This window comes from Mastomys coucha, unplaced genomic scaffold (assembly GCF_008632895.1).
Source record: "Mastomys coucha isolate ucsf_1 unplaced genomic scaffold, UCSF_Mcou_1 pScaffold21, whole genome shotgun sequence".
NCBI classification, from domain to species: Eukaryota; Metazoa; Chordata; class Mammalia; order Rodentia; family Muridae; genus Mastomys; species Mastomys coucha.
The window spans coordinates 169,834,896-169,858,835 of NW_022196904.1; the positions used below are offsets into that span (position 1 = coordinate 169,834,896).

At 41.2% G+C, this 23,940-nt stretch overlaps 1 protein-coding gene across 3 annotated transcripts in view; it reads left to right on the forward strand.

Moving 5' to 3' along the window:
* Plce1 (phospholipase C epsilon 1) overlaps window positions 1-23,940 on the forward strand; it is a 304,329-nt gene that overhangs the window by 247,109 nt on the left and 33,280 nt on the right. For all 3 annotated transcript variants that reach the window (XM_031390225.1, XM_031390227.1, XM_031390226.1), the window contains exons 17-22: window positions 5,009-5,116; window positions 6,494-6,610; window positions 8,352-8,510; window positions 16,773-16,902; window positions 20,428-20,549; window positions 21,621-21,738. In XM_031390225.1, coding sequence (XP_031246085.1) covers window positions 5,009-5,116; window positions 6,494-6,610; window positions 8,352-8,510; window positions 16,773-16,902; window positions 20,428-20,549; window positions 21,621-21,738 — 754 coding nt within the window. The remainder of the gene's footprint in view (window positions 1-5,008; window positions 5,117-6,493; window positions 6,611-8,351; window positions 8,511-16,772; window positions 16,903-20,427; window positions 20,550-21,620; window positions 21,739-23,940) is intronic.

Genomic DNA, 23,940 nt, shown 5'->3' on the forward strand with positions numbered 1-23,940 from the left:
AAAAAAAAAAAAAAAAAATCCTGCACATTCTGCTATGTTTAGTTGCAGAAACTCTTAGAGGCCAGGGCATCCCAATAGTGGATTACTGTCATGTGGAAAGAATTGCATGTACTCTCAAGTCACGCTGTATCAGCTCAATTGCAGATAATCAACTCCTTGTCTTAGGCCACCTTTTCATGATGTGATAATTTTAAAGATAGTCTACAGACAAGTCTAGGGAAAGATGGCATTGCTTCAAACAGATGTTACAAAGCTGTAGTCCACAAAAGTGTGTTGAGAGTTCTGCTTCCAGCCTGAGATCCAGGGTAGCCAATAGATGCCATCTCATCTGCATCTCAGGCAGGTTCTTGCAGCAGTCTGCTGAAGAGGCTGAGATAATATGTCAAGGCTTGGTGGGTGGGCGGCAGCATGTGAGTGACCACCGGTACCTGCTATGCCTAGGGAAGAGGGGAGCTTATGGGCTATTTACTGTCTCTGCTCTGGATGCAATTCCAGGCTTACACGGCCAGGCAATCTTTGGCAATTCTTTGCTTCTATTCTTACATGCTACATTTTGATAACAAAGATGTTTTCTCGGTGCAGTTTCTCGTTGGGTCTTAATGAAAGAGGTTATAGCAAGATTGGATATTGATTTATATAAATGTTTAGTCACCTTATTAGGGGTCAAGACTTTAATTCAGCATCTTCACCTCTAGCGACATTTCCTTAGACAGAGATTATACTAGTTGCATTTTTTTTTACATTTTCCTTTTATTGAAAATAGATTCTTTTCTCATACAATATATTCTGGTTATAGCTTCCCCTCACTCAACCCTCCAAGTTCTTCCCCCACGTCCCCTCCCCTCCAGATCTACTCTCTTTCTGTCTTTCATTAGAAAAGAACAGGCTTCTAAGAGATAGCAACCAAACATGGCAAAATAAAATATAGCAAGATGAAGCGAAACTGATCATATTAAAGTTGGGCACGGCAACTTAAGTGGAGGGAAGGAGTCCTAGGAATAGATGCAAGAGCCAGAGACCCACTCTTTCTCACAGTCAGGAGTCCCATCAAAATAGTAAGCTAATAGCTGTAATATATACAGAGAGGACCTGGTGCAGACCCTCATAGGAGCTGTTCCTACTGCCTCAGTCTCTGTGCTCATGTGTGCCTTGCTTAGTTGGTTTAGAGGGCTATGTATCCTCTATTTTCTCTGGCTCTTGTCTGCCTCCTCTTCCACGGGATTCCCTGAGCACTGATGGGAAGGATTTGATGAAGACCTGCAATTTAGACTCTCACTCCACATAATGTCTGGTTGTGAGTCTCTGCATCTGTTCCCATCTGCTGCCAGAGGGAACCTCTCTGATGATAACTGGATAAGGCACTGATCTATGAGTATAGCAGAATATCATTAGAAAGAAATTATTGTTTTTTTTTTTTAAACCAGTAGCGTCTTGTTTTACCCTAGGTCTCTGGACTATCTAGTCTTTAGTTCTTGGGTTGGGTGTGGGTTCCTTCTCGTGAAGTGGACCTTAGGTCAAACCAGACACTGGTTGACTACTCCTACAAGTTCCGGGCCATTACCCTAGCACACTCTACAGGCAGGACAGATTGTAGGTCAAAGGTTTTGTCACTGGGTTGATATCCATGTTTCTCTTTCAGTAGCCTACAGAGTACCTTCCCACACCAAACAGACTAGAACATAAGGGTGAGGGCTCTATTTAGACACCAGCTCGACTTCTCTATGTTCAATGAGTTGTGTGAGTGTTGTCCTCCTCAATGGGACCCCACTGTCAGTTTGCAGAGAGCAATAGCCTGGGTGATTTGGGGATTTCCATAAGAACCTCTTCACCAAGAGTTCAATTAAGTGCTACCTAGTCTTGCAAATGGAAATCTTGCCTAGCTGCAAGAGATGGCCAGACTCCATATGCACCATTACTAGGAGAGCTCATTAGGAACACCTTCATCAATTCCGTGAAGTTTCCACTGCACTGGGTTTCCACAGCACTCCTCAAATGTGTCCCCAATTTCCAGCATCTCTCTTTTCCAACTCTACCTCACCCACACCTTATCCCCAACTCCTTTCCCCACCCATCCCCAGTCTGCCCACAAAATCTCTTGGGTATATACCCAACATTTCTGGTCATTATGAATAAAGATGCAATAAACATAGTTGAGCAATTGTTTTTGCAGTCATTCTTTGGATATGTGCCCAAGAGTGGTATAGCTGGGTCTTGATTGATTCAAAACTCTCTGAAGAACTTCCATATAGATTTCCACAGTGACTGTAAAAGTTTACACTCCCACCAGCAATGGAGAAGTGTTGTTTGATATTTAACAACTCTATTAGTTCTTATTATGACCTGGCCAGCCCCCAATAATCAGGACAGAGTCCTATTGATTTATTTAATCAGCTTTAGCACAATTACTGGATGATTACCCCTAAATTATTTTTCTGCTCTAGACTGGCTGCTTCCCAGCGGTGCTCCCAAAGTTACTTCCCAATAGTCAGCCTGTGTGTGCTGGGCTTGCACCATCAGGCCATTTCCTGACTCTCCATCTTCTTTCTTCTCTCTCCTCCCTCTCCTTTCTGCCTGCAGTCCTCTCCCTACCTTTAACCCCCGGCCAGGGGACTGAAGCCCCACCTATCTCTATTCTCTGCAGTAATTGGCCATCAGCCACTTTTACTCAACAAGCCAGAGAATATAGGTGAGCAAAGTTTATACATCATTTGATGTACGTTTATCATTTATATGTAGGAGAGCCCCTGACCTTTTTTTGAATTAATTTTTTATTTAGCCACTTTGATGAAGGTGGTAGAATTTTGGGGGTTGGTTATGTATACTATTATATCATCTGCATATAGTGATGCCTTGACTTCTTTCTTCCTAATTTGTATCCCCTTGATTTCCTTCAGTTGTCATATTGCTCTAGCTAACACTTCAAGTGTTGTATTGAATAGATAGAGAGAAAGTGGACAGCGTTGTCTTGTTCCTAAAATTGCTTTGAGTTTCTCTCTAATTAATTTGATGTTAACTGTAGGTTTGCTGTAAATTACCTTTATTATGTTTAGGTATGCACCTTGTATCCTTAATCTCTCCAGGACTTTTATCATGAAGGGGTGTTGGATTTTGTCAAAGGCCTTTTTTGCATCTAATGAAGTAGGTTTTTTTCTTTCAGTTTGTTTATATGGTAAATTACATTTACTGATTGTTTAATATATTGCATCCCTGCATCTCTGAGATGAAACCTAATAGATCATAGTGGATGATCTTTCAGATGTGTTCTTGGACTTGGCTTGCAAGTATTTTATTGAGTACCTTTGCTTCCATGTTTGTAAGGGAAATTGGTCTATAGTTCTCTTTATTTGTTGAGTCTTTACGCTGTTTGGGTTATGAGGGAAACTATGGTATCATAAAACCAATTTTTTTGTCTGTTTTTATTTTGTGGAATAATTTGAGGAGTATTGGTGTTAGCACTTCTTTGAAGATCTGGTAGAATTCTGCTCTAAAATGGTCTGGCACTGGGGCTTTTCTGGTTTCTTTTTGTTTGTTTGTTTGTTTGGGTTGGTTTGATTGGGAGACTCTTAGTGACTGCTTCTATTTCACTAGAGGATATAAGTCTATTTAAAATATTTATCTGATCTAGATTTAGCTTTGGTAAGAAGTAGCAATTGAGAAAATTACTGATTTCTTTTAGATTTTCCAATTTGGTGGAGTACAGGATTTTAAAGTATATATTCTTATGATTCTCTGGATTTCCTCAGTGTCTGTTGTTATGTCCCCTTTTTCATTTCTGATTGTGTTAATTTGGATATTTTTTTATCTGATCCTTAGTTGGATAAGAGTTTGTCTATCTTGTTGATTTGCCCAAAGAACCAACTGTTCATTTCATTGATTCTTTGTATTGTTTTCTTTCTTTGTATTTTATTTATTTCAGCTCTCAGTTTGATTATTTCCTGCCATCTTCTCCTCTTGGGTGTGCTTGCTTCTTTTTGTTCTAGAGCTTTCAGGTGTGCTGTTAAGTTGCTAATATGAGTGAGATCTCTCCAATTTTCTATGTAAGCACTTAGTGCTATGAACTTTTCTCCTTACACTGCTTCCATTATTTCTCACAAATTTGGGTATGCTGTCTATTCATTTTCATTGAATTTTAGGAAGTCTTTAATTTCTTTCTATCTATCCTGACCTGATTTTCATTCAGTATAGAGTTGTTTGGTTTCTGTTAATTTTTAAATTTCCTGTTGTTGATATCCAGCTTTAATCCATGGTGGTCTGATAGAATGTAAGGAGTTATTTCAATTTTCTTCTGTCTGTTGAGACTTGCTTTGTGTCCAAGTATGTGGGCAATTTTGAAGAGCATCCCATGAGATGCAGAGTAGAAAGTATATTCTTTTGTGTGGGGGTGGTGTGTTCTGTAAATATCTGTTAGATCTTTTTGGTTTGTAACACCTATTAGCTCCAGTATTTTTTGTTTAGTTTTGTCTGGATGATCCGTCCTTTGGAAGAGGTCTACAGATATCCTACCTGTCTTTCTGACTGGTGTGGCCTGCTAGAGATGGGAGATAGGATTCAGCCAACAGTGAGGGGAAGGAGGTTAGGAGGGGATGGTTTGTGGGATCCATAGAAGATCTGGGAGGTGGGGGATGGTTGCAGTTGGTATTCTGTTGCTGAGCTAAGGAGAAATGAGACTGGGGGGTTGTGTCTGAGGTAACACAGAGAGAATGGCTTCTAATTTTTAAATGTTCCATGTCAAAGAATAAAAAACACTTTTAAAAAGAAAATGTCATGTTCTTATATCTGCTTTACCTTCCAAAATCTTCATTTCTGGCAAACAGTTCTCTTAGCTTGATTCGTTCTTTCTATCCCAAGCCCATATTAATTGTGATCTTTGGCCAAAATGACAGATATGTATATTTTATTTAATACCCATAGCACAAATGCTGACTGATGTGAATCTGTGTGCTCAGCTCAGCTTGAGGTTTTATCTCCCAATGATCATCTGAGATGTATTTATTCATTGATCACACAGGTCCTTCTGCAAGGATGTAGAAGCATAGAGCTGGACTGCTGGGATGGAGATGATGGGATGCCCATCATTTATCATGGACATACACTGACAACCAAGATCCCTTTCAAGGTAATGCTTCCCATCAAATCACAGGACATTGTCTTCATTTAAGTTACCTGCTCTGCTGAACTGTACCTTAAGTCAGAGGTCCTTGTACCTTAAGTCAGAGGCCCTTGCACAAGATCTGGAAGACTTTCAGTGTTTGCAGTACATAGTGGCATAAACAGGCTCATTTTTTCTAGGATTTGATCTAGAGCTTTTACCAGATCCTTATTCAACTAAAATTTTAATAACTGTTACCTCATGTTGGAACATAATGATATTGTTGCTATTTATTTTCACATGGTATAATGATAAACAAAAACGGGTTGTTTTCTTCCTAGACAAATTAAAGGTCATCAATCCTGCTGTCTTTACTGACAAAGGAAAGTATTATGTGTCAGGAGATAATTAAGTAATTATCATTATAAAGTAGAGAGTACTAGTTCCACCTGGGAAAATAGATTTCCAGAAGACTGGCCTTATTAGATTATTTTATAATCTACATAGTTTATTAGTTTAGCTATGTAGTTACTCTTCACTCAGAAGGTCTTAAAATATGTAACATCAGTTTCCTCTGAGCTGTGGCTAGGCTCAGAAGGAATATTAATAGATGAGATAATATGAGATAATAGCTAACATGCATTTTTTCTTCAACTCATTTTTCTATTTATCATTCATAAAACTCTTGCATTGTATATTAGTGAATGGCTATGTTTATGGATACACATTAAAAGATGTACACCCTTTTGCTCCAAATATTAATATTATATCATATACTATAACAAAAGCAATGTATTTTACTTACAGTATTCTTTCTTAATATATACTGACTTTTTCCCGTTTAACATAGTAATAGCTGTTCCTTGTAGTATGGGAACAAGACTCAATATGAATAGTGTAATGTCTTTATACAAAATAGCCTAGTCTCTTGCTTAGTTTCCAAATACACTTGGCCCTCCTTAGCCATGGGTACTATATCCATGGATACAACTATACAACTATAGGTCCAAAAATGTGGTAAAATTGTGTCTATAATTAATTTGAATAGTTTTTTTTTCTTGTCATTATTTTTGAAACAACGTGTTCATGTTGCACTGGAGATTCTAAGTAGCTAGCGATTAGTTGAAGTACATGAGAAGATAGATGTGCGTGTAAGTATGATATGTAAAATATTATGCCATTTTTATGTAAGATCTGAGCATCATATCGATTGCAGTACCTGCAGAGGTCCTGCAATTAATTTCCCATGAATCTAGAAAGATGCCTGTACTTTTGAAAAGATAAAAACCACTTTTATCCAGAACCTGCTAGATGCAATAGTTAAGACACTCTCTGTGGCTGAGTACTAACCTTCTGACCATGGCAACAGATGCCTGACTCTAATGAGCTGTTTGGGTCTCACAGGAAGTGGTGGAAGCCATCGATCGCAGTGCCTTCATCACCTCTGACCTGCCAATCATCATATCCATTGAGAACCATTGTTCCTTGCCTCAACAACGAAAAATGGCAGAAATTTTCAAGGTTAGCTCCATCTAAGACACTCTTAACTCTTAGCTATTGTTAGTATCTCCATGGGGCACATGTAGACCACAACACAGCTGGATGTTAGTCATGAAGCATGTATTATCAGGGTTCTACAGACCTGAAAAATGACAATGCTCAGAGAGCTTTGGATTTTTTTTTTAGAATGGTCCCCCTTTTTGTCTGTAAGGGTATAGGTACTATTTTCTGGTCTCCTGACCCTTTCCAGGAAGCCCTGGGAGGTAAGGACAGACCAGTTCTTCAATACTCCTAATAGTACCAGCAGGAATACCAGATGTCACCTGTACATGAAAAAAACCAAAGCTGTTTCAGGGAAAGTCACATATTGTTGTGACCCAAACTATACTATAGGGATTTAGCAAGTTTAGACAATTCTGAACATTTTCTCTACTAATAGTAAGCTTACTTGTACAAGGAAAATGTAATGCAGACAGATTAAAGAGCAGATTTCCATAAGACACGCCCCCCATTCTCCAGCGACAGAAGCATTTGTAGAAATAGAGTTCTCATGAAAGGAGAGACCACTAGCATGGGAATGTACTCCAGTATGAATACCAACAAAACTTTGAATTTTCGGGGCTGGCGAGATGGCTCAGCAGGTAAGAGCACTGACTGCTCTTCTGAAGGTTCTGGGTTCAAATCCCAGCAACCACATGGTGGCTCACAACCATCTGTAATGAGATCTGACGCCCTCTTCTGGTGTGTCTGAAGACAGCTACACTGTACTTATGTATAATAATAAATAAAAAAAAAAACAAACTTTGAATTTTCATATTGCCTTAGCCTACACGTTGGCTTTTTTGTTTGTTTGTTTTTGTTCTTGTTTATTTAAAAATAACTAGAAATAAAAAATGTCGTATTTTCTGCCCTTATCTTAAGTGATATCTTGTGTCTACCCTCCACCTATGACCTCCTTAAGAGAGACAATCTGTACTGGGAACCAACATTCATAAGTCCTTGTGAAAATGCTATCTATTCTTTGTTTTTAAAGATTTGTTTTATTTTATTTTATGTGTATGAGTACATTGTAGCTGTACAGATAGCCGTGAGCTATCATGTGTGTGGCTGCTGGGAATTGAACTCAGGACCTTCTGCTGATCCCACTCTCTCTGGCCCCACTTGCTCCGGCCCTGCTCACTGTAGCTGTCTTCAGATGCACCAGAAGAGGGCGTCCGATCTCTTTACGGGTGGTTGTGAGCCACCATGTGGTTGCTGGGATCCAAACTCAAGACCTTTGGAAGAGCAGTCAATTCTCTTACCCGCTGAGCCATCTCACCAGCCCGCTATCTATCCTTTATCCATGGTTGGAATAAATGCTCCCTCCCTGTGGCCTCTCATCTCTTCTGTCTGTTCCAAGGTTTCTATGCTCTATGCTTCTGAATTTACTGGAAATTAAACCCTGTTTTACAGAACTGCAGCTGCTCATCAAATCTCTGCTTGCTTTCCCTTAATATGTCAGACTCCAGAGTGTTTTCCTAAGCCGTAACAGCTGGTTCCCTCTCCAGTCTGACCTAGGTCTTCCCCTTTGCCCTCAACACATCCCTTCCTTCCAGCAGGAAACTGCCAGGAGAATAAACAACCTCTTCTTCAGTTCCTTTTCCTGGGATATTCTAAAACAATTCAACTAGGCTGAGATATCCAGTATATTTAAGAACTATAAATGTACTTATCAAGTAGAGGTAGAGGACATTGATGGTATGCTTTCCTTTATACTTTGTAGAGTGTGTTTGGAGAAAAGCTGGTGGCTAAGTTCTTATTCGAGACCGATTTCTCAGATGACCCAATGCTTCCCTCACCTGACCAACTTAGAAGGAAAGTGCTTCTCAAAAACAAGAAGCTAAAGGCCCATCAGACACCTGTCGACATCCTAAAACAAAAGGTACTCCTCTCTGGCTAAGCAGGTTAGGGCCATGCCATGGGCTGGGGGACAGGGAACTTCACGTCATCTGGACTTTTCAGATGACTTGCTGCACAGCCAGGGTTTGAAGACGGAGATCCCTTAGCTGGTACACTTGATTTGGGGATTTCTAGTTCACAGAACAATAGCTTCTCTTCTCCACTAACCTAAAGCTTCATTTTGTTAAGTTGTACCCATGTGGACTGTCCCTTTGTTCTAAGTGGAGTAATGTGAGACTCTTAACTCCGGAGCCAGCCATTAGGGTTGCTAGTCCCATAATAGGTGACATAGTCCTCTTTACGGAGAGTACTTGGGGTCCGGGGTCCAACTGCAACAGCCCTGAGACCCCAGTGTGTCGTGAACGTATGGTGACAAAGGGCTTTTTTTTTCTCTCTTCCATCATGCAAGAGTTCTGTGCTCGAGCTCCAGCCTCTGTCGATGGGTCCAGGATCCCCCAGGAAGTGTCTTCAGACTCTTTTTGCTTGAGCATCAAGGTTTTGAAAACCTATGTATCTCTCATATTTTTTTCTTCTCATTTTTTTAAAATGATGATACCTTATTATAATGACCCAGGCTGGCCCAGAACTCCAATCCTCTTACCAAAGGTGTGAGCTACCATGCTGGCTGGCCTCTCATGCATTTTCTATTTTAACTTTTTTTCTTTTGAGACAAATTTTTAATTCACAGCAGTCCTCCTGCCTCAACTTCTTGAGTATTGTACTCCCAAGCCTCTCTCTACATTCTTAAGTACAGTAAAAATCGTATCACAAGTTGAAACATTTACAGGATATAATTCTTATTATATCATTTATGTATATCTATATACCTACAAATATTATATGCAAAATAGACCCCACTGCTGAAGCAATCAGCCTTACTTCTAGACTTAATTTCTGTCTGAAAAAAGTCTGATTTTTTTTTATAAAAAAATTCATATAATCATTTTATTCTCACCCCTATGATGGCCATCTTGATTTTGAATTTTTACTTCAATATAGACAGAAATCAAGAAAAAGTCAGGGGGCTGGAGAGATGGCTTAGTGAGTAAGAGCACTGACTGCTCTTCCGAAGGTCCTGAGTTCAGATCCCAGCAACTACAGGGTGGCTCACAACCACCCGTAATGAGATCTGGCGCCTTCTTCTGGTGTGTCTGAAGACTACAGTGTAATTACTTACAATAATAAATAAATCTTTAAAAAAAAAAAAAAAGAAAGAAAGAAAAAGTCAGAGAAAAGAAGAGGAAGTGACTGTTACCTTGAAAGTATTTTCTAGGTAGATGCAATGGTGTTTCCTTGTCTCCTTTTCTTCCTCGGGACTTTCTTTCAGACTCTGCACACTCTTAGGTATCCCTTTCACTTGGCCTCCAGCGTCATTCGGAGATGATAAGTGGGTGAGAATTGCATCTTTCTGTATAAGACAAAAATCAACACGGTGAGGAAAGTGTAGCGGGGGAGGGAGAGCAGGAAGTCAGTTGTCCTCTTGTTTTCGGGCAAACCTGACTGTTTGAATGATACGTACGTACAGATGCTAAAGGTCCAGGAGTGGATTCCTTTAAAAAGTGCCCAAGGGGATGACAGAGAGATGGCTTCCACAGTTAAGAGCATTGGCTGCTCTTCCAGAGAACTCAGGTTCCATTGGTAGGTCCTACACAGCAGCTCACAACCGGCTGTAGCTCCAGGCCCAGGGGCTCTGACACCCTGTTCTGGCCTCTGAGGGCAGAACATAATACATAGACAAATATGCAGTCAAAACCTTGACACAGAAAAATTGTTTTTAATTAAATTAAGAAGTGCCTGAACCTACATATCCCTAGACATCTCTGGACTCCTAGACTCAGGAATACACATTCTGTAACTGAAAATCACATAGAAGCTCAATCCAAGAGTTGTACAATCAATCACCTTCAGAAGCCAGGCAGGAAAGACCAGTGTAAGGAGCCAGCTGAAACTAGGACAGATGGAAATGGGGAGGACAGAGTGTGCATGTCTCCAGATCTGAACAGGTCTAATTAGATCATTTTAAAAGAATTTAAAATATCTTCTCCATTGAGCACCATGGTATGTCTCTGTAATTCTAGCTACTAAGGAAGCTGGAGGGGTGATTACTTTAGTTTAAGAACTTCGGCTTAAAGGGATTAACCTGGGAAACACACTGATAGCTCATTCTCCATTAAAAGAAAAGTGGCAAGGAGTCCAGTGATTCTCAACCTGTGGGTCGCGACCGTGGTTGGTAAACCTCTATTTCCAAAAATATCTACATTGCCATTCCTAACAGTAGCAAAATTACAGTTATGAAGTAGCAATGAAAATAACATTATGGCTAGGGAATCACCACAACATGAGGATGGTGTTAGGAGGGTTGAGACTGCGAATGGCGTTAGGAGAGTTGAGACCCACTGCTCTAGCCAAACAAGTCTGTTTCAGAGATGAAACTTCTACCCCAAGGCCCAAACGTTTCAGATCCTCACTGTGAGCACCACGGTCCTGACTCACTTTTGCTTCAGTTTTGAACACCTTAGAACTGTACGTGGGCTTTGTAATGAAACTTTTGAACTAAGATGCTAGCGTGTGTGTGTGTTTGTGTGTGTGTGTGTGTGTGTGTGTGTGTGTGTGTGCGTGTGTGTATACTCTAGCTGGTCTTCCTTGGAGGTAAGGGACTGACCATCCAGCAGGAGATGCTGTTTCCTTCCAGAACATTGTTTTCTCAGGCTACCTCCTCTTCCTCCTCCTCCTTCTCCTCTTCCTCTTCCTCCCCCTCTTCCTCTTCCTCCTCCTCCTCCTCTTCTTCCTCCTCCTCCTCTTCTTCCTCCTCCTCCTCTCCTTCCTCCTCCTTTTCCTCCTCTTCTTCCTCTTCCTCCTCTTCCTCCTTTTCTTCTTCCTCCTCTTATTTGCTTAATTTTTATTTTATATATTATACTTTTATTGTAAACAATTTTTGTGTACATTGTGTACAGTAATTTTTATTGTAAAAAATGGAGCATAGGAGAAGGGCAGAATAAGCAATTAATACAGACTCTACATTACCAAGTACAGTGTAGCAGATCATGACATGTGATATGTATATAAACAGAAATCTGAAAGAATGCAGAGAGTTTCACTGTGTGTGAAGTCAGCGAGGCTTCTAAATCAAGATGGCCGTGTGAAGTGCAATTATAGTTCTAGGAGCAGGAACAAACTTACAAAGTTATAACCACATCCAAGACAGCAGAAGTCATAAACTTTATCAGCACCCCAAGTAAAAATGCAATCACATGTTACACATGAACGTTTTATGTTACTCTAAATTAAAAGTTTTATTAACATATACTTATGGTGCAGCATTATGGATTTCATGATTATAGTTTTGTTCATATGTATAATGTGCTTTGACCATTTCACACCCCCTTACTCTTTTGAGTCTAACCTTCCACTATCCTCTTTCTCTTCCCAAATAAAACTGCTCTATGTTTATGTTCTGTATGTGTATATGTGTGCACATGTGACTACAAGTGTGTACAAGTGTGTATGTGTTTCTGAGTGGATTGTATGAATATATATGTGTGTGTACATGTGCCTGTGTACATGTGTGTACATTATGTGAATATATGCTAGTGTATGTGCCTGCGTCTGTGTACATGTGTGTATGTGTATGATTATATACACATGTTCGTGTATGTGTGTGAGTGCATTGTATATGTATGTGTGCCTATATATGTGTGTGTGAGTGTGTGTGTGTGAATATGCATTGTGTGAATATGTGCATGTGCCTGTGTATGTGTGTGTGAGTGTGTGTGTTTGTATATATGTGTGTGAGTGTGAGTATGAGTGAGTGTGTGCATTGTGTGAGAGTGTGCCTGTGAGTATGCACCATGTAAATATGTTTATGTGCCTGTGTATATGTGTGTGTATGTGTGTGAGTGTGTGTGTATTGTGTGAGTGTATTGTGTGAGTGTATGTATGTGTGTGTGAGTGTGTGTATGTATGTGTGTGTGTGAGTGTGTGTGTGTGAGTGTGTGTGTGTGTGTGTGTGTATGTATGTGTGACTTCAGGGCCTCAGCACACCCCTGTGTGGCACTGCTGCCAGTAGGCCTTCTTCACTGTCCCCTGTCTGCACAGGGTGACACTCCTTCACTCTCCACGTGTTCTGCTAGATGGTTTGCCTCTTGACTCCCTGCTCTTTGACCTTAGCTTGACTGCTCATTTCTCTGCATTGATACACAGCCTTGCTTTTGGGGTTCACTTGTACCTGGATCAGGGTTTTTTTTTTTTAATTAAAAAAGTTCACATTCTTTCCCCTCCTCTAACTCCTCCCAGATCCTCTACCCATTCAATTTCACGTTGTTTCTCACTCTTTAAAGAAAAAAAAAAAGACTGATACCAACCCCCCCCCGACACACACACCAATTGACAAATACTTCTAAGCATGTAGACTGCCCTTGATGTTGTTGATAAACCCAGTACCACTCTATTGAAAAGAAACTGATTTTGCCTCTCCCCACACGTCTCAGTCACAAATAGCTTCTTGGGTAAGGGTGGGTCTCGGTGCCTGCTTCCCCGTCTCTGTGCTGGGATTTTGACTGGCTTAAACTTGCATGGGTCTTGTGTGCTGTGGGATGGAACAGACTTAACATTAATTTAGAGAAGTGGGAAAGAAAGTGAGCTTTGTGTAGGTCAGAGGACCTCTTGGGGGAGTCTGTTCTCTCCTTCACCATGTAGATTCCTCAGATTAAACTCAAGTCGCCAGGCTTTGCAGCAACCTACCCTGCCTGATGGGCCATCTCACCTGCTCTAGAGCAGACACTTTAGAAGTTCTACTGGGCAATAATCTTATAATATTTTCTCATGAACGAAAGGGAGAAAGGGACGAGGGAAGGAAAGAAGGAAGGTGGGAGGGAGGGAAGAAAGGAGGGAGGAAGGGGGAAAGGAAGGAAAGAAGGAGAAGAGAGAAGGGAAGAAGGGAAGAGGTGAGGGAGGGGATGGAGGGAAGGAGGGAGGGAGGTCCTTAATACAGTCAGAAATCCTACATTGGAGACATGGCTCCCTTATCCTGTTTAATGACATTGCATGGAGCTGTGTTCTGGGCTGATTGGCTGCTCTTCCCAGGCTGGCCTTGCATTTTGTGGCTGTCTTCAGTTTTCCATGCTAGCCATTAACACACACAAAGCTCCCTAAACTTCTGAGCCTAGCCTGTGAGCATTGAACATCCTAAGTGGATGGCACCGTATTTTATCTGAGCGTGGACACAGCCTCAGCTGCATCTCCCCTATGTGTACATTTTTATTACAAAAATAATATAACCACATTTTTTAAATTTAAAGGATATAGGCTGGTAAAATGATTCAGCATGTAAAAAGTGCATGCCATCAAGCTGGACAGCCCGAGTTCAGTTCCCAGACACACACACACACACACACACACACACACACACACAAGAGGGGGGAGGGAGGGAGAGACTCACATAGACACACACACACACAGAGAGAAAGACTCACACAATATTCACAATAAATAAATAAATATAATTTCTATTTTTTGCTAAATGTTTAAAAATTAAAACTAGGGGCTGCACATGGTGGTGCACACCTTTAATCTCAGCACCCAAGGAGGCAGAGGCAGGGGGATCTCTGAGTTCCAGAAAAGCCAGAATAATACAGAGAAACCCTGTCTCAAAAAGCAAACCAGAATTCATAACTTGTGTAATGTCCACAGCTACAAGTCACAGAGTCTGTCTTAGGTTTCTATTGCTGTGGTAAAACACTGCAACCAAAAGCAGTTTTTGGAGAACAAGGTTTAGTCAAGCTTACAACACTCAGGTCACAGCCCATCTTCAAAGGAAGTCAGGGCAGGAACCTAGAGGCAGGAGCTGATGCAGAGGCCATGGAGGAGTGCTGCTTACTGGCTTGCTCCTCATGGCTTGCTCAACCTGATTTTTTAAAACACCCAGGACCACCAACCATGAATGTTACCATCCATAGTGAACTAGGCCCTTCCACATCAATCACTGATCACTGCCTTGCTCACAGGCCCTACAGGCCAATCTGCTGGAGACATTTTCTCAACTGAGGTTGAGGTTCCCTCTTCTCTAATGACTCCATGTCAGGTTGGTATAAAACTAGCCAACAGAGTCCAAGAATGTAAAGGAAAACAAATTTATGCAAATTGTGTCTTTACTTTCTTTTAATTATTTATCTGTGTGTGTGTGTGTGTGTGAGAGAGAGAGAGAGAAAGAGAGAGAGAGAGAGAGAGAGACAAAGATAGAGACAGAGACAGAGATAAAGAGAGTGTTTACATGCGGAGATCAAATAACAACCTTCATGAGTTAGTTTTCTCCTTCCTTCCTTCCTTCTTGGATTCTGAGGATCCAGTTCAGGTTGACATGTTTGTGTGCCAAGTGATTTTATCTTCAGAGCCATTTATAAGCTCATATCTTTATTTTTATTCACCTCCAACTGGAATTTAGCAATTCCTCTGATTATAAATACAGGAGGAAGACACCAGTAGCTTAGGCAGCACCTATGTATTTTTTTTTAACCAGGAGAAATGACAGTTTTCTTATGGTCTCACAGATGTTGGTAATATCTCCAAGAAGTATTTATATTCATCGTATTTTCAAAACTATCAATTGATCCACTATCATATGTTTTTGACATGTTTCCTCAAATTTTTGTTCTAATGATTTATTTTTATTATCTTTGAGTGTAGGGGGGTGCAAGGGGAGATGTGCACATGATTGCAGGCAAAGTTACCTGTAGAGGCCAAAAGTATCACATCTCCCTGGAAGTTAAATTTACTTTTCAAAAAATAATTTAATATTTACTTATTTTCTATATGAGTGTTGCTCTTGCCTGTATGTCTATACCTGGAGCATCAGATTCCAGGGAACTGGAGTTATTTATGAGTAGTTGTGATCCATCATGTGGGTGTCAGGAATATCAAAACCAGATCTTTTGCAAGAACAAGTGCTTTTAACTGCTGAGCCATATCCCCAGCCCTGGAGCTGGCCTTTTACATATACCCTCTTAACCACTGAGCCATCTGTCTGGTCCCAGGTTCCCTAAAATCTATAAGCCTGTTTTGTTATTTTGATTTATAGCTCCGGCGATAACATCTCTAAACTACAACTGTCCTTCTGGTCTGCTTGTCCATGGGGATTCTAGTATTGTTCTCAAAGTCAGAGGGCTTTCAATATTATTTTAAGACAGAAAAAAAAATTTAGTTTCTTAGCAGAGACTTCCTGCTCTAAAGCTGATGGGTGGTTTCACTCTGTCCCTTGGGACCAATGCTAGTTTTCCAAGCATCAGAGTTTTCTCTTGCAGGACTTTCCCAAGAGCCTAGGAATCCAGATATCACACATAGGTTCCTTGTGATTATTTCTAAAATTCCCAAGTTCTTCCTTTAAAGGTGCTGACATTCACAGGGAAAAAAAAAAAGCTGTGTCCAGAGTTTTAGGGTTAAAAACTGGGCTACAGCAGCCACAATAAACTACTGGCCCATACCACTGGCCCATATGTGCCAATTAGAAACATGTGTAATGGTGGAAAGCAATGAGAAGAGATCCACTCAGTGTGCTCCCCGCCCCGGGAAGGGAGACCTGATGGGGAAACTCCATGACATCATCTCCATCTTCAGGACATAGGCAGGACATTAGCTTTAAGTGGAAGGCAAGAGGCATGCACAGGTCTCTGCCCTGGACTTGTCAGGTGGTCCAAAGAAGTCCCTATCCCTGAAGGATTGAAATTCTTAGGCAAGTACTGCCAATTTAGGGAGCAGCCTCCCCATTGTGGATAACTACCCTCATTCCGGTGCGTGTGGGAGAGTCTGTTCAATCAGGTACTGTTGTTCTGGGAATCTAAGGTGACTTAAAGGGAGAGGCTAAGGACAATGACTTATCTCTGTTCCTTCAGACTTAACAGGTTAGGATAGGCCACAGGTTAGACAGACACTGCTTGTGTGATTGTCATGCTTGTAAGTCAAGGATCACAGAGTAACTCCAAGTAAAGTGGGGTAACTCCACATAAAGAAGCCAGACACAAAATGAAATCCAAGATACTAGGCTGGCTCTAGCTATCCGTGGGCCTCAATGAGGAGCCAATGCTGCTAGCAGGTACCTGTCTTATACTAAATCCATACTTTCTTCTCTCCCAAGAGAACCCAGAAGGGGCAGTTCACCTTTATAGCTGTGGTGAGCACTAGGCGGCAGCTTTGAAGGTTTGGGTGGAAGCTCGGTAGGTCGCATGTGCAGTCTTTAATTATTCCTGTCTTACAGGCTCATCAGTTAGCATCCATGCAAGCACAGGCTTTCACTGGCGGGAATGCCAACCCGCCACCTGCCAGTAATGAGGAAGAGGAAGATGAGGAGGATGAATATGATTATGATTACGAGTCCCTTTCCGACGGTAAGAGACACAAAGCCTGCAGCTGTGAACAGGGAAGTGCTCACGTGATTGGTTTTTTTTTCTTCCCAAATAAATGTGGAACTCCATAGATAATCAATACAAATGATTTTAACAATGTCTAGGAGTCTGAGAATCCAGATACATAGTGAGGACACAGGAAGAACAGGGTTCTAGTATCACAACCACAGCCAAGGATAACAAGAACCTCACGAGAAGCAAGGGAGGGAGGCAGGCTGGAGGTATCACTCCAGAAATGGGTATGTAGGGGAAGAGGGGGGATGAGAACAGAAAAACACACCTTCAGCCTTTGAGTTTCTGAAATTGTAAAAGCTCTTGGCAGACGATTCAGGCTCTGTCTCTGTCTCTCTGTCTCTGTCTCTCTGTGTCTGTCTGTCTGTCTGTCTGTCTGTCTCTCTCTCTCTCTCTCTGTCTCTCTGTCTCTCTCATTCCACCTGTAGGGGACAGTGTCACTTACTGTCATGCTGTCACTCTGGGGGTCCAGCACCAAAAAAGAAGAGGCTCATTCTCCTTCCTCCCTATTCTCAGATTACTAATCCAACAAGACATTTCCTTCCAGCCCCACCAAAGAGAAAAACATGAATGATGGCTAAAGGTTACTAGTGAAGGATTCTTCTCAAGTCAGAACTGGGGTCTGTGTGTGCTTCACTTGCCTGTAATTGGTGTCATTAGCCGGAGATTACACAATGTTTTCTTCTGCAACATTGCTGATAGTTGGCTTTTACTTTGGTGATATCCAAAAGGCATCAGTGTCCCCAGGAGAAAACACCAAGGTTTCTAATTGCAAAAATTTTTTTTTTCTTAATGAGATAGGGTCTCTTTGTTTAGTCCTGGCTGGCCTGGAACTCTTGGTCTTCCTGATTCCATTTCCTATGTAGCATTATATAGTGGGGTGAGGGTTTGGCTCAGTGGTAGAACATTTGCCTCATATTAACAAAGGCCCTGTGATCCTTGGTACACACATGATGCTTGTGTAGCTCTTCCCACACTAGTAAACATTTGCCATTGATGTAAGGATCACTAAGCCACCTCCACATATTAGCTTATCATACTCAAGGTTGTTTCCAGTCATTACTACTAATGGCTTAGTTGAATTCTGACCTAAAATGTAATGCTAAATAGTGGCCATTTAATATTTAGCCTCTGCAATAGCTGGTTGTCTCATGCCATCAGTTAAAGGCCCACTTATTTGATTGGAAATGCCATGAGGCAATAATTTGAATGGAGTCAAGACAAGTTATTAGCATCCTAGACCTAGAAAGTCACAAGAACGTGGGAAGTTTTATATTGATGTGTACACCCCATGGAAATGCCCCCACAGCAAAACAAATGGACCCAGAGAATAAATGAAAAATTACTCTGATGAAATCACCCAGTCCAGATGTTACTTGCTCCTGTAAGAAGTCGGTCCACTAGAATATAAATTCTTTCTCCATCATAAATTACCCTAGGGCTTTTTGTACTGTTGAGATCAGGAAAGGGAGCTTTTCAAATGATCATTTCTGTATTTTTTATTTGTGAATAGTGAAATGAACAGAGGAGAGAAAGAGCATTATGATTTAGTATTGTGTAGGAAAGTAAAATTTAACTCTACTCTCCACTGAATTTATAAATTAGTCCTATGCATTGTCCAAGGTTTGGGTGGGATATTTGTTGAAAGCAGAAGCCTACCAAGCTCTACTTCCATGGTGCACAAGGTTCTGGACAATGACATTTCACCATTGTGAACCAGAAGTTTCTCTGATATGTCATGAAAAAGTTGTCAAATGTTTGATGATGCCCCCCACACACGCCCCGTTGTGATCTATGACAGCTGAAGTCCACTGTCATGGCTACTTCTCATTTCATTTGAAAGATCCTCGGGCTGGCTAACTTCCAAATAGGACTTGAAGTCATGGCATGCCTTGTGAAGTTTGTCCTATGACAGCCTACATAGGTAACCATTAAATGCCTTAGCAATGGTACGTTGTCAGTGGTGGTTGCAATGCATCTCTCATCTCTCTGAGTTTAATCAAAGCCATATTAGGAATAGTAGAGTTGTAACTAGTAATATGAATGGGCAGCTTTTAGCATGATTTGAATTAACAATGTTTGCTTGGGGGGAGGGGGGGCTTGTTTTGTTTGGATACAAGGTCTCACCTAGCTTAGGCCAGCCCTGAGTGCTGCTCTATGTAGTTGAATATGACCTTGAACTCCTGATGCTTTTGCTTCCACTACCCAAAAAACTAGGATTGGCTACATTTCCTTCATTGCTAGCCCTTGAATCTATGACAGTCAAAATATTAGCTCTCTAAGACCCCTTCTGATTCATTACCTTGTGATCTAAGCTGCTGTAACCCGTGCTTTGCTCTACGCCTTAATTTGATACATCTGACTCCAACTTAATTCTCCTTACCTGTATTTTCTTTCTGCTTCTCTTTCTCTGTAGCAGATGTCCTTACTGCCTCCCCTGTTCCTAACAGTCAGGAAGGTAAATGTCATTTGAACCCAGTATTTTAACTGCATGGATGTCTGCCTTATGTCTCCACTGTTTTGGGTCTGATTAGCATGAAGTTGTGACACTTCTGTGCATAGAAATGCAGTGGACTTATTGATCTCTTGGTAAGCCGCATGACCTTGATTTGCTATAAAGATATCTTGGTCTAAGCATTTGTGGTCCAAAAAGATAGTGAATCTGGAAGGAGATATTAGCTCTCTTGCTTTTCGCTTTAAAAGAATACAATCATGCCGGGCGGTGGTGGTTCACACCTTTAATCCCAGCACTTGGGAGGCAGAGGCAGGCGGATTTCTGAGTTTGAGGCCAGCCTGGTCTACAGAGTGAGTTCCAGGATGGCCAGGACTATACAGAGAAACCCTGTCTCAAAACAAACAAACAAACAAACAAACAAAAAACAAAAAGAATACAATCATGACATACTTCTCAGCCTTTTACACTTGTTCTGAATAAAGATGTCAAACATGGCAAAAAAAAATCTAAGATTACCTACCATACTTGGAAATAATTACATTAAGATTATGACTTAAAGACAACAGTCATGAAAACTTTACTTTTCAATGAATTTAAATTGGAGAAACTTTGCATCATGCATAACAATAAGCCTTCTCTCATGAATATTGGCTTTGATGTTTCTGGGGTCCAAAGAAGCAAATAACTTCATTCGAAGGAAGGCTGCTTAACTCACAAGTGTACCACATAGAAGTGCTTGAACCACTAGATCCTTCCCAGACCTGTGTGCCATCAGCCTTTTGACAGAGGATAATCTATCCGTGCAAGACAGGCCTTTTCACTTAGAGTATGTCTGTATGATACCAAAACTACCGATAAATGAGTCCATGAAGCTAAATATATAACCCAAGTTTCAAAATTTGCTTCAAGTCATCATGTTGGAAACATGTAGCCAGTGCCTCAATCCTGTGGATATATACAAGTAGCTGGATATCCTCACACAAAGCCCAGAAGGGAAGCATTTGGTTCTTTCTTGCTGACGCCTGGTAATTCATTTTCAGACAATATTCTGGAAGACAGACCTGAGAACAAATCATGTGCTGACAAGCTTCAGTTTGAGTACAATGAAGAAGTCCCCAAGAGGATAAAGAAGGCAGACAACTCCTCTGGCAATAAGGCAAAGGTAGGAGATCGCTTTTCTCTCTGTTGAAGAGTTTATTTATTTAATGTATGTGAGTACACCATCACTGTCCTCAGACACACCAGAAGAGGGCATCAGATCCCATTACAGATGGTTGTGAGCTACCATGTGGTTGCTAGGAGTTGAACTCAGGGTCTCTGGAAGAACAGTCAGTGCTCTTAACTGCTGAGCCATCTCTCCAGAGATGGCTTTTCTTCACATGATTCTTGGATTTTTAGAGTTCTGTCACTTTCGGCTGAGACTCCCCTCTTCTTCTTTTTTTTTCTCACTCAGTCTCTCTCAGATGCCAAAGTCCAAGTGAAGGTGCTATAGGACGACTGCCTTCCACTTGTCATAATTTCACCCAACCAGGAACTCCTGGGGGTATATGTTGGCAGGCACTAGAAAGGTACAGGGGATAAAGGGGTTAGTGGTTGAGACAGGACTGTAAATCATGTTCGTAGATAAGTAAAAAGCATAGTGATCTCACTGTATTGCCAGAGGATGGAGGATACGCTCTCATGGAAGATGCTCTTTAAGAGTAAAGATTTGTTCAAGTGTACAGAAACAAAGCACTCCAGCCAAGAGGACAACGTTAAAGTCATTCACACCAAGAAGATCAAAGGAGGCCAGATTATGAAGGGTTGGCAAAAACACAGAGACTTGAAAGACACATAAGATACCCAGGCCTCACCCCCAGGTGCCTCACAGCCTAAAGACACTGAGGAAATCTGTTCAGACAGTAGCCGTGTCAAATTTTTGAAGCAAAGCATATAGATCATCAACCCTCTATTAGTTCAACAAATGTGTATAGACCACTCCATGTGAAAGATAATGCATTCTGTCCCAAGAGACATGATGAATGAATTAGACGCAGTCCTTTCCCTCACGAAGGCGCTAAGATATGAACGTGAAGGAATACTTAGGAAGGAGAAGCATGCTGGCCATGTGGGAGGGGTATAGAGAGTGCTTTGGGGAGTCAGAGTGAGGGGCCTCCACCTTCTGGTAAAATGGTGTCGAGTCAGAGTGAGGGGCCTCCACCTTCTGGTAAAATGGTGTCATTTTCCTTGAAAGGTGTATGACATGGAACTGGGAGAAGAGTTTTACCTTCCTCAGAACAAAAAAGAAAGCAGGCAGATTGCACCAGAGCTCTCTGACCTCGTCATCTATTGCCAGGCAGTAAAATTTCCAGGTAAGAGTAGTCAATATCACCTCTAATCTTTAAAGTTGCCAAAGGATAAAAGTGTGCTATTTGTCTAATGGGGAGTTTTGAATACTCCAAAATAACTTAATTGTGTGATTGAAATAAATAATTTCCATAGATGATCTCTGACTTTTCATAATAATTCTCCAAGGTTAGTGGATTTCTCTTTGTATTTTTTTTAGAGAATTTGTTTGTTTGTTTATTTGTTTGTTTTTATTGCATGAGTGTTTTGTCTGAGTGGATATATGTGCATCATGTGCATGTCTGGTACCTTCAGACTCCTTGGAACTGGGGTTATGGACAGCTGTGAGCCACTATGTGGGTGCTGGGAACTAAACTGGGGTCTTCTGTAAGAAAAGCAAGTGCTCTTCGCTGGTGAGCCATCTTCCCAGCTCCCTCCCACCCATTCTTAAATAAAAACAATTCTGAAGCACATCAAGTAATTTCCTCCCAAGATTTCAGAACATACATGTAAATAGTCTTATTTGGAAACTACAGAAATTGACTTGAGCAAAGAAAGATACCTGCTTGCTGATGTACTTAAAAAAAGAAGTGTAGCGTGTCGACAGACACCCAGCCCCCAGTGCAGTCCAGCTCAGGCACGTGCCTTCCCTCTCTCAGCCATGCTCTTGCAGCCGTTGTGTTGGGAGGCAGCTATAGCAAGCCACCATCAGAGGTTTCCAGACTTGGGTTCAACCTGTGAGCTCTTCAGAACCTCCAGCAGAAATCATACTGTTTCTCACTGACTTATTTTCCCAAACTTTAACCAATGCCTGAAACTGGAGGGCTGCAGTATTCTGAATGTCTGGTGCTGGGAGGATCTCCATATGTTCAAGGTCAGCCTGGACTACATAGCCCCATCCCTGAGCTGTGGGCTTGAGGCTCTGCCCAAACCATAAGGACAGGAATTGTGAGGAGGGAGGGAGTTTTCCCACTTGGCCATTTCTGGAAACACGATGGACTTTATGTGGTGAGCTACTTCAAAAAAAAATGTAGTTCACTTAGTAAATGATAGATCTATGAATCTGAGGCCTGTCTGTCTCCAGAGTCCCTCCCTGAACTGCATCTACTCTGCCTTTCTCATCAGGGTGAGGTCAACTCAATTGTGTGCCCCATAAATGGGGCCAAGAGAGGAAAAATAAATAAATAAAAAGATAGAAGTCAGAAAAATTAATCTTCTCATACAAATAAACAAAAACAAAACACAAAGACCTCTTGTGCCCAGGATTTCTGAGGTGGGGAAAGAGCTCCGATTGGAGGATCCTTCTGAATGTCGATTTAAAAGGCATATAAAGTTGGCCTGGACAGACGAGTCAGAATGCCAACCCTCGTCTTCTTGAGATGTGCTGAACTCCAGTCCTGGCAAGCAACACTTCTCACACTGCTCCTGGCAAAGAGGACAGAGATATTCAGGGACTATCTTATATAATACTGGAGATTTAGGTTTTAAGATGATAGTAGCCATCTTACATGCCATATGAAAAAAATCATAGAATTTTCTTAATTTTAAGTTTTCTTCCAGAAACTATAAAACTTTTGGCAGCTGCTACTGCTCTTCTGCTAGTAAATCCTGTTGCAGAGGATATGAATGAATATGCAGCAAATATTTCAAAAACATACAGGAAGGTAGCACTTAAATTTAGTGGTTAGAGACAGCTCAGTAGTTAAGAGCACTTGCTGCCCTTGTATAGGACCCAGATTTGGTTCCCAGATCCTACATTAGTTGGCTCACAACCACCTCTAACTTCAGTTCTAGGAGATCCAGTGCCCTCTGATGGCCTCTTTGAGCACCAGGTATTCACATATTGCACACATACACAAGTAGGCATACATACATACGTGTAAATTTTTAAGCCTTTTAATTTCGCAGGACATGATTTATGCCACATAAGTAAGTTTGCCATGGTCATATTTAACTAACACCTAGTGATGCTTATTTCATTGTAAAGAAGAAAGTTAACCTGTTAGCATCAGATCAAGTGTGGGAGCCATGTTGTTCAAGAATACCACAAGCCTGTAATCCCAGCACTCAAGTGGCAGAGCCAAGAGATTTGCCACTAGTTTGAAGCCAACATGGTCTAATATAATGAAGTCCAGGCCAACCTGAACTATAGAGTAAGACTCTGTCTCAAAAAAAAAAAATCATTATTGCTTCATGTTTCATTCTTTATAAATACAGGTAACACTATA